Below are 18,370 nucleotides of genomic sequence, written 5' to 3' on the forward strand. Positions count from 1 at the left end.
TTTTTAGGCTGGAAACAATCTCATTTTTATAGAATTTTGTATAAAATAATCATTGTTTTTAAAAATTGTGAATTTTTAAGATACATAAACTTGTATAATTTGATGTGATATATGCTTTTAAAATCAATGAATACTTATTTTATGTGGCATTTATGTTAGACTGAACTGTGTCTTTTAGTTTATTTATGATATATTATTTTACTAACCATTCTGTTATTATGAGTTTGAATGTTTGTGATTTTTTTCTTCTTAGAAAGGCTACCTATGAAGTTTCTCATTATAAAGAGCCACTTATAGTTTCAAATACAAGTGATGAAGTAAGTACTTTAAAAGATAATCACAAGTCAGTACATAGTGTATACTCATAATTTTTTAATTCTTGTTATGCCAAGTTATATTTTTAAAGGCTTTACCCAATGTGATTTATAGAAAAGTATTTTCATGAGGTAATTATAACATAATAATCATGTTAAGTTAACACAGCAGTAAGTCTGTGGACTTGAAATGCTAGAAACTGAGTTTTGATACCTGTGGTTGGCACAGCAAAGATAGCCCATTGTGTAGCTTTGTGCATAACTTCAATTTGCAAAGTGACATAAGATGTGACATATAACATACTTACATGTGTAGAGATGTTCTTATCACCAAAGTAACACCTAGAATATAAAAATGAATGGCCTGTAGTATGATATCTATCATAAAATTAATTGCCAGGTATGGGTATTGTGGATATATACACACACATATATAACCCAGATTATTCTTGATATGTCAAGAATGTCTTTTAACTTCTTTAGCCTTGTATCATGTTATTTATCTTCATAATAAGTTTTGACTTATCAGTATTTATTTGAAATAACAAGATATATATATATGTATGTGTGTGTGTGTGCAGTATTTGTTGCTCAGTTCATATATCAATTTTTCTTCATAAATTCTGTCAGATTCATCAGTCTTTATTTGGTTATTATCCCATAAATAGTGTTTTCTTTTAGATATTTTTCATACAATGCCCAATGATTAATATGTATCTTTCACTATACTCTAATAGCCTCAAAATGACTGACAGTTTATTGGTTGTGTTCTGATAATTAAAAAATTGTGTGAGTGAGAAAATTACAAAATGTAGAAGAAAACAAAGAAGGTGGAATTCCAAAACATACTTACCTTCTCTCACACTACAACTATTACTCAACTTCTACAGTTTCTTTCTCAATGCACCCTCTATCTTGATACTGTATATAAACACCTCTTTCAGATACTATTGTCACCTTTTCTCGACAAAGTGTTCCCTAACAGGATTCTTTGTAGTACAAACATTGGAGAAACTTTGAGTGTTCTTTGTGTTACCTATTTGATTTCTGTATATATATAAAAAAAAAAAAAATCGAGGTTTGATGTCACCCATCACTATTCATCCCTGTCGTTATTGGCTTCTTGACTTTCATTGGCTCCTATAAAGGGTCATTGTTCCACCCCTATTCTAGTGTCCTGACATCAGCCCCTTGGTCCATTGGTACCCAGGATAAATTCCACCCATATCTAAGAAGGTCCTCTGCTCAGTCGGAACACCGCCAGCTGTGGCTACCATATACCTTTTGGGTCTGTAGGGGCTCGGCTCTGGGAATTTCTGGACATGAGAAAAACCTTTACCATTATCCCCCAACCTTTAGTGTTTCTGCCTCCTGCAGATCCAAGAATTTCAGAACTTCATTCCACGGCTATCAGAGATTTGTTGCTCAAGGGGCAGTGGAGAGAGTCATACCAGTTCTTCCTGGGTTTTATTCCCGTCTGTTTGTTGTGCACAAGAAGACAGGAGATTGGCGTCTGGTCATTGATCTTTCTCCTCTAAATAAATTCGTAGATCCTCCAAATATCACAATGGAATGAGTCATTCCTCACACTGTGTTGGTAGTTTTTGCCAGGACTGTGGATGATCAAGTTTGATGTTGCCAACGTCTATCTGCACATTCCCATAGTGGAGTCGTCCCACCATTATTTGTGTCTTGTGCACAAGGATCTGGTGCTGCAGTTCAGGGCTCTGCCCTTCAGACTAGTATCGGCTCCATATGTGCTTTGCCTAATTGTACAAAACTTTTCTCATCACCTCCGTTCCCTGGGCCTGTGCACACACCATTCCATATACGTCTGGCTACTGTTGGCACAATCTCTTCAGTTGGCAGAATGTTACACCCAGAAACTGTTTTCTGAAGCAACCAAGGCAGGATTTATTATCAGAGCCATGACATATCTTCTCACTCCAAACCAATACATCATGCATCCATCTGGGTGTCTCTTTCAACATGTATCTCCGTAGGGCTCAGCTGACTCCCATCTGGCTCCATTCTATGGAACAGGCAGTCTGACTCTTACTCATGTCTCATTCTCCCATGGTTCTTTATTATTTGGGGATATGGACATCACTCGAATCCCTCATTCTTTTGGAATGAGTGCACATGAGATACCTTCAGAGGTCTCAATGTGACCAGTGGTTCATAAACAGTGATCCACTGGATTCTCCATCCCCAGTTTCCTTATTCAGGATCAACATCTTTGATCTTGAGTGGTGGTTAAATATGAACACTACCATGATCAGTGTTCCTCTGCTGCCACCTCATCCAGAGCTCCATCTTTACATGGATGCTTCTCTTCAGGGATAGGGTGCATATCTCAACGGTTAGGAAGTCCAGAGCTTATGGAAGGCCGACGAGGCTTCCCTCCACATCAGTGTTTTAGAACTTCTTACTGTTTAAAGGGCAGTGTCTCAAGGTCTGGAATTATTGAGGGGCAACGTCATCATACTTCACTCCAACAATTCTATGTTGGTGTCTTACATTTCCTGTCAATTGGGCATTCGGTCCAGGCCTCTTTGTTTGAGACCCTTGGATCTTCTATATTGGGCCCACTCCCCTCATATCATCCCACTAGACTGCCATGTTCTTGGGGTGATGAATTTGGTGGCAGTTCAGTTGTCTCGACCCTGTGGGATTCTCCTGACAAAATAGATGCTTCATTGAGGGGTTTTCTTTTGGATTTGCCCCCTATTGGCACAGCAGTATGTCTGTGGACTTACAATGCTAGAAACCGGGTTTTGATAGCCCATTTTGTAGTTTTGTGCTTAATTACAAACAAGCAAACTGTTGGATTTGCTCTCGGTTCAGAACACCAATGATTGATGCATTTGCCACTCATTGGAACACTCAACTACCAGCATTTTGGTCTCTGGTACCTCACCCTCAGACCTTGGTAATAGATACATTCAATCAGGACTGGACTGGATTGCACCTATATGCCTATCTACCTATTCATCTGTTACCCAGGATCCTAGCAAGGATGTGTTCAACCCCTGATTGCATTCTGTCGGTACCACCAGATTAGCCAGCTCAACCCTGTTTTCTGTATCTGTGATACCTTCAGTAGTGCCCATCTCTTCCACTTCCTCTTTGGCCATCTGTTAAGGCAGCCACAATCCGATATCTTATACCCATCCAGCTTCATGTGTGGAGACTATGCAGTTCTTTGCATGGCATTGGGGCTTAACTTCTAAGGTTCCCATTTACCCGTCCCAGTCTTTGCATCTTCCTATGATGGACATTTGTCAACAGAATGGCACATATATCAACAATGGTGTATTATTAGAAGATGGAACCCAGTTCATCCAGTTGTGCCAACCATAGTTCGGTTTTTAACTGGCTCTTTAACAAGGGTTTCTCATCTTCTATAACTCCCCTATGTCAGGCAGACTTACCGGGTACCTTTAGATACATGAAAAGATGGAGTTCCCAGTGCTCTCCAGCCTTCTCAAGTTGCTTCAGGTCCTTTGTCCCAAATGACCATTTCAGTTACCTAATTTGGATATATAGGTGGTGTTACATGCTTTATCTCTATACTCTTTTTTTTTTTAGTTTGAGCCCTTAGCCTCATGTACTTTGTATAATCTTTCCCTTAAGGTTTATTTTTTTGTTGCTGCTGGACTACAGACATCGCTGGTCAGAATTATTTATGCTGCAAGTGCACAGGATGCTTTATCATTCTATACCATGTCCTTCTTACCTCAGACATTGGCAACCAGGGAAGGGAATGAATCCTTTTCACCGATTCATCTGTCCACTATTTCTCACCTCTATGACATAATTGTATCCTGATTGTCTGTTATGTCCAGTGGGGGCCTTGAATTGTTATGTTGCTCTCACTAAAGCTTTTAGAGGGCTAGACAATGGTTCTTTATTCATTGTGACTCTTCCATTTCCCGGTTATCCCCGGTTACCTTACAAAAATTGATCCATATTGCTTATTTTGAACTCCCTTTGGACGTGAGGAGATTTCTGCAAGTCATGTCTCATCAAATTCGTCACCTTTATATGTCCTTTGAGGCCCAGTTGAATTGGCTGCTGGAGGAAATTGTGTGGGTTGGTATATTGATCTTCCCCAATACTTTTATCTCACATTATTTGCATGATCTGGCAATATCTTCCTCTGAGGGTTTCTTGTTTCATTTTTCCTTTCCAGAAACCCTTATCTCTCTTTCACAGAATCCCATTCTGTGGCAAGTGTTGCCCAATCATGTGTGCTTTTATCCAACCAAATCTGCACTAGCAACCACTAACACAATATACTTTATCTATGTTGCAACAGGCTCTGTAGAATTGAGGTGTTCCATAAGACCATCTAGAGGCAGACCAGGTGGTATTACTGTACTGTGCTGGACCACCACACATGGGTTATCATGAGTAAAGCATAAGGGGATCCTTTTAAAATTTAGGGAACCTCGTCATCTATTGCACTGTTTCCAGATCATTGTTTCTCAGCACTTCCTATCACAAAGAACAAAGAATGCATTGTTCGAAAAGATAATCTTAACCTAAAAAAAGAACAAAGAAAGGCACAAATACACAAACAGAAAATAAAAGTACTTGTAGGTTTGACAGTTTATCAACTGTATTGTTATGGAAAAACTGGCAGCAAGTATCTGTATGCATCATAATTTAGTTAGTGTTGTGATGTGAAACAGATAAACTCATCAGTATTTTGTTATAAGTTCTGTATGTTTAACAGATTTTGTTCAAGATACTTTTCCATTTGAGTGAATTTTGCTGTTTATTTTATGATTCTATTTGAATTGTATTTGATTACCATTCAGTATTCATGATTTTGTTTATATATGTTTTAAGAAACAGACACCTCCGCTATTTTTATCTTATTCTTGCAATGTTTGTTAGTTTGTATGATTTTGTTTCATCCTGTTTTGTTTAATTACAGTTTTTATTACATGTATTTAATATCTCATAGTTTGTTTTATTTTAATCTGGTCTTGTTTCATTGTAATTCTGATTTATCCTGATTTTATTTTTGAGTGTAATTTTTGTTTTCATTTCTTTATATTTAACAGGCTGATGAACTTTTACTGTTTATTAAATTACTCTTTGTTGTGGTGTCGTGTGTGATTTAAAGAGATTATTGCTAGAAGTTATAACATTTTTAGTTAATTCTAGTTTGGCTTTTAATATACAATACCTCCATATAATACTTTCCAGGTCAATAATCACACTCAGCTTTATAACTTAAAGTTTTAAAACCCAAGTTAAATCCTTTGTTTCCATGCACATGTTGTTTAAGCATTGTGTTCTTTGAGTAATTGATCCATTCATACTGTACAACATTCATGAATGACTATGCAATGTTTATATTTATTTTTAAGACCATACACACATATATATTTATTTATATACATATATTTCCATTACATATTCTCACATACTCAAGCAGCCTATTACAGACCAGACTGCCTCTAGTTCTTATGAAAATTACTTTTGTATGTTTATTGGGTTATTTGTTGAAGTTACAACGTGGTATTTGAGTTACATAATAAGCTACATTTATAAACTGTGAAACTCAACTCATTTTTTTGTTTCAAACATCAGCCAAACTAAGACTTTTGAGCTAAAATTCTCATAGGATTAATATTTGTGCTGTTACTATTGTATATCAACATACACTCAGAGGAAACAACTTGTGTACTAATGTAGAATCCTTATACATTCACCTAATGTATGGATGAGAATCAAGTGAGCAACAGGTGTCATGCTATATATAATTCTTGCCACTAAGCTAAATCAAGTGAGTGATTCACTCCAAATGTTTATTTTATTTTGTTGCACAGCAAAAAGCACCCAAGTTAGATCATGGTCCTTCAGTTTGTCTTCCCAGAGCTCCTAAAATGTTAATCATGGCATTCATCCATTAATTGAATCTACTTCAGTATGGATTGTTATTGCTTTAGTTGAAATGGCTTTAATTACCAGAGGGTGGTGAAGACCAGGACATTCCATGAAGGAACAATATCTCACTATGCTGCAAGACAGTCCATTCAGGTATCAGATTTATGGGCCTTTGAGGTGTTATGATAAAGCCATATTCTTGTGATGTTGTTATCCAATGTGCTATTATTCCTCCCATATTTCCAAAGTTAATTAATTATTTCAGTAAAGCATGGTCCATCCAGACAGTGAAACTTCTACCATATAAGTAATGGTGATAGTGTTTTAAAAAGACTACATCTGCAAGCAGTTTCTTTGTCATACAGTATCTACATTCAGGAGCCATAAATGTATGATTAGGTACATGGTTACACTTTCTTCCCTGTCCTACAACTGCAATTCAATTATCACTAATGTTGGTGACTAATAGGAGCTTGCTGCCTTGTCATGGATATGATGGCACTGGAGACTCACTAAATCTAGCTTTAGGGATCAGTATGCTTGTGAATGTTGGTTGCTACATCCAAAATGCATCTTAATTATAGTGAGAGGAGACAATGGAGCCACTACTCCTTTGATCACAAGTTGAAACTAGTCTCTTACTGCTGCTGTAGTAATGTCTGAAGAAACTTCATTTCTACCTATGATATGACTAAGAAATTCTACTTCTGAGTACATGAGCACACAATTTCCTAGTTTTGAGCCAGCTTTCTTTATCTGTTGAAATACCATTCTAATGTTCTCAGCCACAGGCATCCCATTCCAGCCCCTTCAATTAAGCTCAATCAGACTCTCAAAAGTGGCAGACACATTACACGGATTAAATGGCATTATGTAAAACTCATGAAAGCAATCTTTCATGATAATTGCAGTCTTACATTTGCTCTTTTCATCCAAGTGGACTTGCCAGTATCCACATGTTAAATCTAAAGGGTTGAACCAACAGCAACCTTCCAACACATCTAAAAATGTATCTGTTTGTAGTAAAGGGAAGGCATCAATACAAGTTACCATGTTTACTGATGTAAAATAACACAGAACCTTATCATAATTCCTTTCTCCTGACAATAAATATTGGAGATGACCAGGGTAATGTGATCCTATCTGTCAAAATTCACTCTCAGTGTTGTTCATGTCCCTCATACTGCAAGGAAGGTGGCACAATAGTTCCTTGATTGGACCTGAACTGGCTTTATGTATGCGGTAACGAGTCAGTGTTATTTGATCCACTTGGCCATATAGTTCCAGAAATATATTTGCATACTCAACCAAAAAGTTATGGAATTGTTTTCACTATGTTGGATTCAGATTATATGTCCAATCCTCAACCATTAATCTCAGATTGTTGGTAGCATCTTATTTGTTTTTGGATCTGGTGGGACAGATACAGTTCTCTTTTTACTGTTAGCCTTGGTTATTTCCACTGTGTTTATACTATACCTATATCCATTCCTGCAGACAGCTGGATGGACAATCATGCATAAACACTTAGACTTTATCCCTGTTCAGACAGATAACTGCCTCAACTATTGACAGGAAGTAGTTCATTTCATGTGTAGACCGTATAATGATATTACATGGCACCTTAAGTGAGTAATCAGTCTTTGGTGCAAGATGACAGAGTGGCTAGTTGCTCTCAGCAGCTCACCTATGCTCTTTTTTGACCCCATGTTTTTTGTTATTCACGATCAGCCTGTAAAGGATATCTCTTAGGTTGGAGATGTTCTTTTCTATAGTAGAAGTTCTACCATATAGTTTGAAGTCTTTTCTGGTTTATGCTTGCTGTCTCACCTCCCAAAGAAACAGTTCTAACTAACAGACTTTGTTTATCAGTAGCACAATCAGTCCTTCTCTGGTGGTCTTGAGTAGAACTAGGATTGAATTACTCTGGTGAGTAACAACCTTAAAGTCCTGTAGAGACCACCCATCCTGTCTCAGACTCACCAGATGCCATTCCACCTTGGTGACTTTAGTCATATGTGCTTCCCTTGTGCCAAGATTTATGTCCTATTTTGATTCTTCTTGAGTCTGCAGCTCTAAAAAGACAAAGTCATAGACATTTGTAAAAAAGTGAAATGCCATCTAGGAGAATACTTCTCATTGACCAGACAGTTTTCTCATATAACCATTTCAATTCAATAGCTAATTCTCTCTCTCTTGGTCATGAGTTTGTTTACTTGAAGAAAATGCTTTTCTTTAAGTCAGAAGTGTTCTTTTAAATTCTGTAACCCAAGAGTTCAACTAAGGGCAATACCCATGATAGTAACAGAAAATTTTGCAATAGTATCCTGTAATCATGGTGTGACATGCAGGCATAGCATATGTTTTCTAACGTTTTTAGTGTCATAGACATTTAAAAAAATGTTCAGTTATTTAGTTTCTATGCTATAATAGCAGCAAAACATGGTCTATAACATTCCTAAGATTACCTTGTTCTAGTTGCTTCATTTTTTGTTTTCTGTAGTAGGTAGTCTCTCTTCTGTCAGCAGGAGTATTGCAGTAATATAAATACCCTAAGGTTAAAAGGATTGGCACTGGAATATCCTTTGCTGACTGATTATGACATTGACTGAATGCTATGATGGAACAAAGGTCACAAGGTAATGATATTAATTTGAAGAAGGCAAGTTTATTTGTTGATTTCAGGTGCATTTATTTTGTTCAGATCTAGTTGTTTTTCATTGTGACTGGCTCAACAGGTTCATGTTGAGAGATGGAAAACTGACAAGCTATTCATTGATCCAGTAGAAGGAATTAATTGCCTTCTTGTCTGTGCAGATACACACACTGCTATTATTTGTTGTCTCTAAATAAAGATTGTTTTCAATGTCCTCTGAATGTGTCCAATGTGTTTATTTCTCACACAACTGAAAATACAGTCAAGTTATCAACTACAAAACACTCCACTTATTTCTTGATTGCATCTGCTGTTATTGTAGGTTTTATCTCTCAGGAGATCTGTTTTACCACAAAATACTACAATGACACTAAAGTTTCTCCTTCCTACCTACTCTGTGGCATCTTTAGGTAAATCTGATTTCCTCAAAGAATATTTGGTTTGTCTACTACATAATGGGAGAATTAGCAGGATATATTACAAAGTGATACTGAATTTAGCTCCAACTAATTGTTTGTCTCTGTTTCTGTGTCATCGAAAACAAAAGAAGGGAAAGAAGTTATATGAAAAAAAAGGTTAATGTTGAATAGATGTTTTAATGTTCACAATGTTTTATGCAGGGATGCCATTTCTCTAGTGATTTTAAACTTAAAATAGATCAAAATGGATTGTCAAAGTGAATCAGAAAAGCAAATTCCACTTCTTTGGCCCCCCAGTGGCACAGCGGTATGTCTGCGGAGTTACAATGTTAGAAGCCAGGTTTTGATACCTGTGGTGGACAGAGCACAGATAGCCCATTGTGTAGCTTTATGCATAAATTCAAAACAAACAAACAAACAAACATCCACTTCTTTGAAAATCCCAGTTTATCCACTGGAGAAATGGTGTTCTTTAATCAGTCAGTCATTTTAGAACAATATTAATATAAAGGAATAAATTAAGCAAAATATGTGGTTATAATAAAATATAACTATTGATATTTCAGAAAATAGCACTGCTATTATACGAGCCATTTTTTAAGAAATCAGTTTCTTTGGAATTTATAAGGTAAGTTTTTGTTTTATACACCACTACAAAATTTTTTGTTAGTTCACAAGTAATGCTTGACTTATTTGGCAAATCCATGATAGTATAGTTGTTATAAGAATGTTAAATAACAATAAACGTTCATTTGTTTCTAACTAACCTTATATCTTATAAACAATATGATCCCTTCCATAAACAACTAAATTAGGAGTTTTTAGTCATAATAATCATAACATAAACACATGAAGACAGTGTCTTTGTATTACAATTAAGTCCGTTTCCAGATTGCATATAAGCAAGACCAGGATTCCAATACTGGTGAACTATATAAACAAGACCAGGATTCTAATATTGTGAACTTTATAAACAAGATCAGGATTCTAATACTGGTGAACATATCACTCACTGTTATCACATTATATCCTATCTATCTGGTAATGTCTTCATGTTTTTGATTAAAAAATTTTTATACACAATTAGTAGATACATATGTAATACTAAAGACACTGTCTTTATGTGTTTATGTTATGATTAATATGACTAAAAACTCCTAATTTAGTTGTTTATGGAAGGGATCATATTGTTTATTTAAATTCAATGGATTTTCTTTCAATAAATTTTACTAAAATCAGCACCCAAGGTGGAATACTATGTGTACATTTTTCAAATGACATCTGTCAACTAAAGTGTTTTAAGTGCTTTCGTTATGACATCTGTGGAAAATTGCAACCTAAGTAGAACATCATTTTGGATTGATTAGTGAACAATTTACTTTCTTTGCTGAAATTAAAACAAAAAAAGTTGTAAATATCCTTTTGAAAATGTTTTTTAGTTCTACCATCTGTTTATCCAAACATTTATCCACTGATAAAACTTCAGAAATTTAATTTTTCAGATTTATTCTCACTAAAATGATAAAGATCTTATACGAGTCTTATTGTGGATGCAGAGATTTCCAGAAAACGTGTCTTTCAAATAGCTTACTGATTAGCAATGTTGGTTTTCATCAAATTGAAAAATAGGTAGCTAAAATACTTGTTATGTACAAGAGAATAAATTTATGGACGTTTTGTAATTGTTAACATCATTAACTTTCTCAGGTTTCTAAAAGCATAAATATCAATTTCTATGTAATTTTTTTTTCCAGAATGAATACTTTAAAAGTCGTTCTTTTGATTAACAATAAAGAGCTTATGGTTTACCAACATCATCCAAGATATCAGGTAATTTTTTACAATGAAATAACAAACTTTACAACTGAAAATATTGTGTAACTTCAGTAATAAGTATTATGACTTAGCATATGACATTTTTCAAAGATAAAGTGATTTACAGTAGCTAAGCATGCCACGAAATTGTTTAAAATGTCTATTATCAGGATTTAAATGTTAACATTTCTTGAATAAGAAAGAAAAGGCTGACCGTGACAAAAGATATCCGATTAGTTTCAATTTTGCTTTCAGTTGTTAAAGAGTACAGAAACACTAGTCACATATCCTGAGTGTTCATTTTCATGTACTTATTCATTTCTACTGTATATAGGATGTGGAGCTGTTCAGTTACATTGGTGGATATCTTGGAATTTGGCTTGGTATCTCACTGGCAAACATACTGGATGTGATCATTCAATCTGCCATTAAAGTGAAAAACTGGTTCATAAATCTAAAAGGACAATCATCAAAGGCTATAGAACCAATTGAACAAACTGTGGCTACTATTGATGTGGTGGAAAAAATAACACAAGTTGAAGACAAGATGTATTAGTCTCTTCTAGAATTTTAACTTGTAAAATGCACACTGAATTTTTGTTGTTGTTTTTTTGTGTAAAGAGAATATTTGAAATCATATATTGATCCAAATGCAGTATTATTATTATAAAGTGCACCATATGCTACTCACCCAACTTGGTATCAACTTGATGATAGTTACGTTGTGGAGCTATAGATGTATTATTTTGTACTTTCACAGACACAATTTTTTGGGCCCTTGTAGTATCTTATGTAAATCTTTCATACTAATAAGTTTAATGTGTGCCCAAATGTAGAATTTGTTTTTATTAAAAAAACGCTTTCTTTGAGTAAATATTTTAAATGATTGGTGTATATAAATATCATGAAACTGTTTTCCGTCTGTCTTTTATTATTTTGTTGACTTCTGACATTGTAATATTTTATGAAAATTAATAATATTTTATAGAACTTCACATTATATTCTGTAAATGATTAAATCTATAGACACATTGCTGTAATGATTCTTACTCACGTAGAAACTCCATAGGCCACTTTTTTATATTTATATATAGAGAAAGAATTTCTAATTGCATTGAATGTACTTTCATAAATCTCTATCTCTCTTTTTTACATTTTTTTGAAGGAAGGATAGGGTCTTGAGATTCTTTTTGGATTATCAGCTTCTGTGTAATATATTCATGCTGGTATCTAGCTTGGTATTGAAATTAGACTAGAGAACAGTTTGCATATGTTACTACCATTGTTCTTTGTGTACCCACAACTAGGAGATGAGGTCGTAGCCATACGTGTTTCCTTGGGTTGTGCCATCACTGTTTGTTCTCTCTACCTGTCTCCTGCAAAGACTTATGATCAATCGGATAACATAATATTACCCTGTTAGAAGTGGAACTGAATTTTATCTAAAATAATTAGTAATAGAGATACATCAGAAGTAAGATTATTCTTTTGATTGAGGAGCGAGTGGGATTCAAGATGGCAGTATCCTATAGTAACAGGCAAGTGATCCAGTTGAACAAATTAAGACTTTAGCCGATAGCAGATCTAACTTGCATCCTAAAGTACAGTGAAAAGAACCATGTCCTTTACTCCTTCACCACATACACACAATCTTTGTATATCTAGATAATGAACTGACCTACTTGAACAACATTTGAAACATGTTTGGTTAAATCAAGTTTAAGACTAAAGCCAAACATTCATTTGGTACCTTATGAGGTACCCAAATTACTTTATTTCTCACAGAGTAAACATATAAAAGTCCACTGTACTCCTCATTGATAACAGAAGTGGATTGGAAGGTGTAACACAGTTTATCACTACTAAATATAAATCACAATACTCTGATGGACATAAAAATAATGTCCATACATATCCAAAATATAGATGGAAGTTTTATTCATCAGTACCAAATAGTCTTTTCTTCCATCATTGATTCCAAGTATAAATGTTTTCAACATCCCCCTATCTGTTCTTCAGAATAACCTTTTTTTTCCTAGTAATATGGTAATTATGGATACATTTCTTTGTTTGTTTTTGTAATAGTGAGAGGAAACACAAAAGTACATATTCAAACAGTCTTGATGAGGTAGGCTTCACCATGGAAAAGAACATTTTATGTAAAGTAATGAATAAGTGTAGTTTTATGATTGCCTTTATGTGGTGTGCTTAGGAAATACAAATCATGTATTGGAGAAAGACCATCTAGAATAAACTATCTGATCTGTTGTTAAAAGGCATTGCCATATTGGATTTTGTTTTTCTCAAGACAACTAACTCCAAGTCAAAATTACTTCTTCTGGTGAATTATTATCTCAGTTACAGTCAATAGATCGTAATATCCTATTAACTAACTTTCAATATTTTTTAAAACAAACAACCTTAGAACTTCTACATGTATGATTCCTTTCTGGAAAGAAATTCTCTGTGCATTATTCTTCATAAATATATGTATTTTTCCAGTTATTGTTGGATTAATTTGTGAAATTAATTTTCCAGAGTCACGTGTAAGTTTACTCAACAAATATTTTTGTTACTGAGTGGAAGTTTATGAGGATATATATACATAATAGTATAAAAAATGCATAACATAATTAGTAGAAGTATTTATAATGAAACAGAATGCTGTTTTGCTGTATCACTATAAAGATATAATATTATGTGTTGTGTGAAGTTTGTTTTTTATTGTACAAAGTGACTTAATGTCTTTTGTACAGAGTTGTGTTTTAAAGATGTTTTAGGCTAGAAAGTATGATGTAACATATATATATATATATAAACATTTTGGTGTGTTATATTGTCTGTGAGGCAACAGAGCATATTTATTGACATTGCAGTGAATATATTAAAATGTTTGGAAGCATTATGCTGTTGTGTTTTACTCAATATTCATACATATGTTTAAATGCATAGGTTTTAAAAACACCATAAAGAGGAATTCACTAATGAGCATTGAGAGTGTGAAAAATGTCATAAAGACCTACACAGTCCTCCTCTTGAGCCATTTTTTTTACGTAAAAATTAAATCATACAATTGGATCTTGCTGTGAGTAAACATTCTAAGTTCATAATTATGCTTTAATTGAAAAAGATAGTTTTACAAGTAAGTGATTCAAAAATTACACAGGTGTACAAAGTAATACAATAATTTTGTTTATATAAATGATATTCAAAATAATAAGAGTGAATCAACAATGTGACTGAACTAGAAGTTAACTTCCAATATCGTAATTGATGTTCAGCACTCAGTAACAGTATAGAAGATTATAGATATTTTTCTCATGTTATCCATACAACAATCACAAAACAAGTTTGGAATGTTGTTCTGGTGAGCTGTTTTAAATTAGGTATTATTATACTTGAACCTTATGGGGGTGGGTGGGTGGTCTTCAACTTTACCATTTGTTATATACAAGTAATATTTTACCCCCTTATTCTCACAGTATCGTCTTTCTCTTTTCAAAATATTATATTAAATACTTTTTCAGTCCACTGATTTTCTCTCAGCATATACTCTTGAAAGTTGTCACAACTGTGACCTCTAATTAATCAACCACTCAACATGATAATTAGTAAGACCTAGATGGGCTTGCTTTAGGAACTTTGCATGTATTCACACAAACCTCTGTTATATGATGTATTTCATTCCTGTATACGTATTTTTAGTTGGTAATAAATGATTAAAATTCAGAGTGACTGATACCCAGTTATATGGCAGAACGCAAGGCAACTGAATGGTAAGACCATCACATAGATATATATCAGGCTAGTAGAGGGGGTCAAGATAAACAAGCTGATAAGTTTACAAGAGAAAATCTTATATTAAATTCACAACAATTCTACCTGCAGGATATCGACCTTCTCTGCACTAAGAAAATTAAAATGGCAACCACTCAGTGTAAATAATACTGTTGAAAACAATATACCGTATGGTGCAGCAAATTATGTGAAATCACTTGGATACTATACAGCCAAAAAGTCACCATAACATCAGTGAACAAACTTTCTTCTACTTCCTGTGAGGTAGCAACCAACACATAAGATGTCATTGTCTGCCACCTGGTACTCAACTCAACTATGGCTCAGCCGGACTCTCTAAGAAAGATAATGTAAATTAATTCATTATGGCACAACAGGAGTGTCTAGATAAGATGCCTTGTTACCATTTCATTGTGGCTCAACCCAAGTTTCTAGATCAGATATCTTGTAGCTAACTCACCATAGTCCACCCCAGGTTTCTATGGCAGATATTTTGTGATTGTTTCATTGTAGTGTAAGCCCAGTTACTAGGTCATGTGCTTCTTTGTGTTCTAATTGATCAGTCTCTTGAGCCATCCAAGTAATATGCTATTGCTAGTGGCAGGACAAATAGGATTTTAGGTTATTTCTTCAAAAATATTTAATACAAGTCTAAAAAGGGTATAATTTTAATGTATAGGTGATTGGTTAGGCCAATTTGGAGAATTTTTTTCAGTCTTCGGCTCCTCAACTCTGGAAGAACACTGAATTGTTGGAAAGGGCTACTAGGATGATACCTGGAGGGGCTGTCATATGAAGAGAGGTTAAGATCTCTGAATTTGTTTTCCCTTGAAAAAAGAAGAGTTATAGGGTATCTGATTGAGATATTTAAGATTGGTAAGGGAATTAATAATGTTGATGCATTATCTTTTTTTTCATATCTAATGGTGAGGACAATAGGACTAAGGTACACAAGTATAAATTTTGAAAGTGTAAAAGTCGTCTTTAACTAAGACAGTTTTATTTTTCTCATAGGGTAGTTGGCCTTCTGAACAGGTTGCTCTTTGGATGTGGTGGATGCAGTTAATTTAGGGAGTTTAAGGGAAAGCTTAATAAATATTTGGATGATAAAGACTAACTTAGAGTTTTTTGTTGTTTTTGGTTTAGTTTGTCGATAGAACAGCCTAGATAACCAAAATATCCCATTTTATTCTCTAATATTTTGTAATATGGAGGCATACTCTGCATTTCATACCTTCTTAATTCAATTAAGAATTTTTTCTAAATTAATTATTTATTCTGAATCTGTGCAGTTTGCCATAACATATGATCCAGAAAACCATTAAGTCCATTTGTTTCAGCTGCCTTTGTTGTTTCCTAGAAATAATACCTGTTTCACCTGGGGATATTGTCTGTATCAGCTGTTGTGCATGACTTTGGTGAAAAAGATCGTAGATTATATCAGCTTAAACTCTAATTTTTCTTGTAACAAACATATAATGAAAACATCTAATGCATGCAGATATGTACAACTATAACATGGCATGTACAAAAAATGGTGTATATACATAGTACATTTACTAACTTCATATAAAGTTACAAAAGATCAGGTAAAACAGCTTATATACACCTCTGTGCATATAAGGTGACAAAGCATAGTACTGTAAAAGCTTACATACTTAAGTTACAAATTTTCACTAGATTCTCTTGATATCTTGGAAACAAATCCACTAGTTGACAAGCTATTACAATGACATGGACTTATTATGTACTATTTCATTGCAAGATGTTAAGAAAACTATGCTGTCCAGATGTTGAATGAAGAACTACTGAATCTCCCAAATTAGCTGTTGTAACTAAGCAGATCGACCTGTGTCTGACTGTCATGAATATTTCAAGTCTGTGATTGGAGGTAAAGTTACAACTTAACATCCTGTTATACTACAATATGAAATCTATATTTGTAACATTTTTTACAATTAATTAATTTGTAGCAAAGCTTTGACATACACATACATAACTTTTTGTCACAAAGACAGTTTTTAAGTACCACCATCCTCATCACAATAATGTACTTTTAAACTCTGCATATACATGCACAGAAATAATATTTTATTTCAGACAATGAAACTACATTTATATACCTACAAGACACTATTTACACTAACTATACTTGTACTACCAGTGTATTTTTCTCATAAGGTACATAACAAGATGGTCAGGATGTTTATTTAGTGATAATCCAAAACATATGCCATCGTTTACGTCTGTGATTGAACACTTCGAGACTAAGTAGAAGGCTGATGGAATAGCCAAGACTGTGTAGAAGCAATATATACAGTTAATGGTTTTAACACACATAATAGTTGAGACAGTGTATAAACCGATTAGAACAGCAATATCAGCTTGGTTTAACTGAGTGAATAGAATCTACAGTTTGTAAATTATAGATCTCTTGTGTAACATGTACAGACACACTTACTGCTATCAGTGTATTCAGGTCTGTGACCATGGGAGGAAGCTATGTCCATCCAAACATTAAACTTTTAAGTTAACTTAATGGCCAGAATATATTTATATAGTTAAATGACTATTGGACTTAAATTCTGAGTTTTTGACATTTTTATACAATGACTAAAGTGCAAACATATACCTTGTAATAATGGCTGGAGACGGCTTGAATGGGTAATGAAGAAAAACTTTAATATAAGTTTAACATAACAGCAAATGTACAACGTTTCGACAAGGTTTTGTCATCATGACTTATCAGGGAACCTCGCGAATATTTCAGTGTTTGCTAGACGCCCTCTTTTTTACTATATAAGCCAGCGATAAAGAGATACGTGGACAGATTGACGATAGAGATAACTGAGTCAAGCGAACAGTAAGCACCATAAGTAAAGTGTGTGAATCGCTGTGAATTATAGCGTGTGTTTATAAAAGTAGTTAAGTTAAAGTGACTGTGGAAATTCTGTGTATTGCAAAGTTGTATCGTGAAAGAATAAACTAGTTTTATTTAAGAAAGGACTTGTATCATGGAAGTTCCTCCGAAAGAATTTATACCGGAAATTAACAAACGAACAGAGATGTAACAAATTGGTGTCAGAGAGTGGGACTGAAAAGAAATAAAAAAAATGGAAACTAAAAATGGCAAATCAAATTACAGCTTAGCAGATTTGATGGCAGCAATACAAGAACAGCAAAAGAAACAAGAAGAACGAGAAAAGAAACAATAAGAAGGAGAAAAGAAACAAGAGAGATTACAGCAGTTGTTGGAGGAAAAAGAAAAGAAACAATATGAACGAGAAGAGAAACAAGAAGAGAGATTACAGCAGTTGTTGGAGGAAAAAGAATAGAAACAAGAAGAACGAGAAAAGAAACAAGAAGAGAGGCTACAGCAGTGGTTGGAGGAGAAAGAAAATAAGCAAGAAGTGAGACTACAGTAGTGGTTGGAGGAGAAAGAAATAAACAAGAAGAAAGTCTAC

General features: G+C 34.2%; 1 protein-coding gene and 1 long non-coding RNA gene across 2 annotated transcripts in view; both read left to right on the top strand.

Annotated features, from left to right (window-relative positions):
• The first annotated feature begins 249 nt into the window (after positions 1–249).
• Positions 250–11,993, top strand: LOC111085191 (FMRFamide-activated amiloride-sensitive sodium channel-like). The gene is made up of 4 exons (XM_022382669.1): positions 250–317; positions 9,860–9,921; positions 11,048–11,123; positions 11,443–11,993. Exons 3-4 carry the CDS (start codon positions 11,049–11,051, stop codon positions 11,662–11,664), a joined length of 297 nt encoding a protein of 98 aa, XP_022238377.1. The 5' UTR covers positions 250–317; positions 9,860–9,921; position 11,048; the 3' UTR covers positions 11,665–11,993.
• Positions 11,994–18,315: 6,322 nt separating this feature from the next.
• LOC111085192 overlaps positions 18,316–18,370 on the top strand; it is a 7,809-nt gene continuing 7,754 nt past the window's right edge. The window contains exon 1 of the long non-coding RNA XR_002610029.1: positions 18,316–18,327. This is a non-coding gene — a long non-coding RNA (uncharacterized LOC111085192). The remainder of the gene's footprint in view (positions 18,328–18,370) is intronic.

Source organism: Limulus polyphemus, unplaced genomic scaffold, assembly GCF_000517525.1.
Source record: "Limulus polyphemus unplaced genomic scaffold, Limulus_polyphemus-2.1.2 Scaffold267, whole genome shotgun sequence".
Classification (NCBI taxonomy): Eukaryota; Metazoa; Arthropoda; class Merostomata; order Xiphosura; family Limulidae; genus Limulus; species Limulus polyphemus.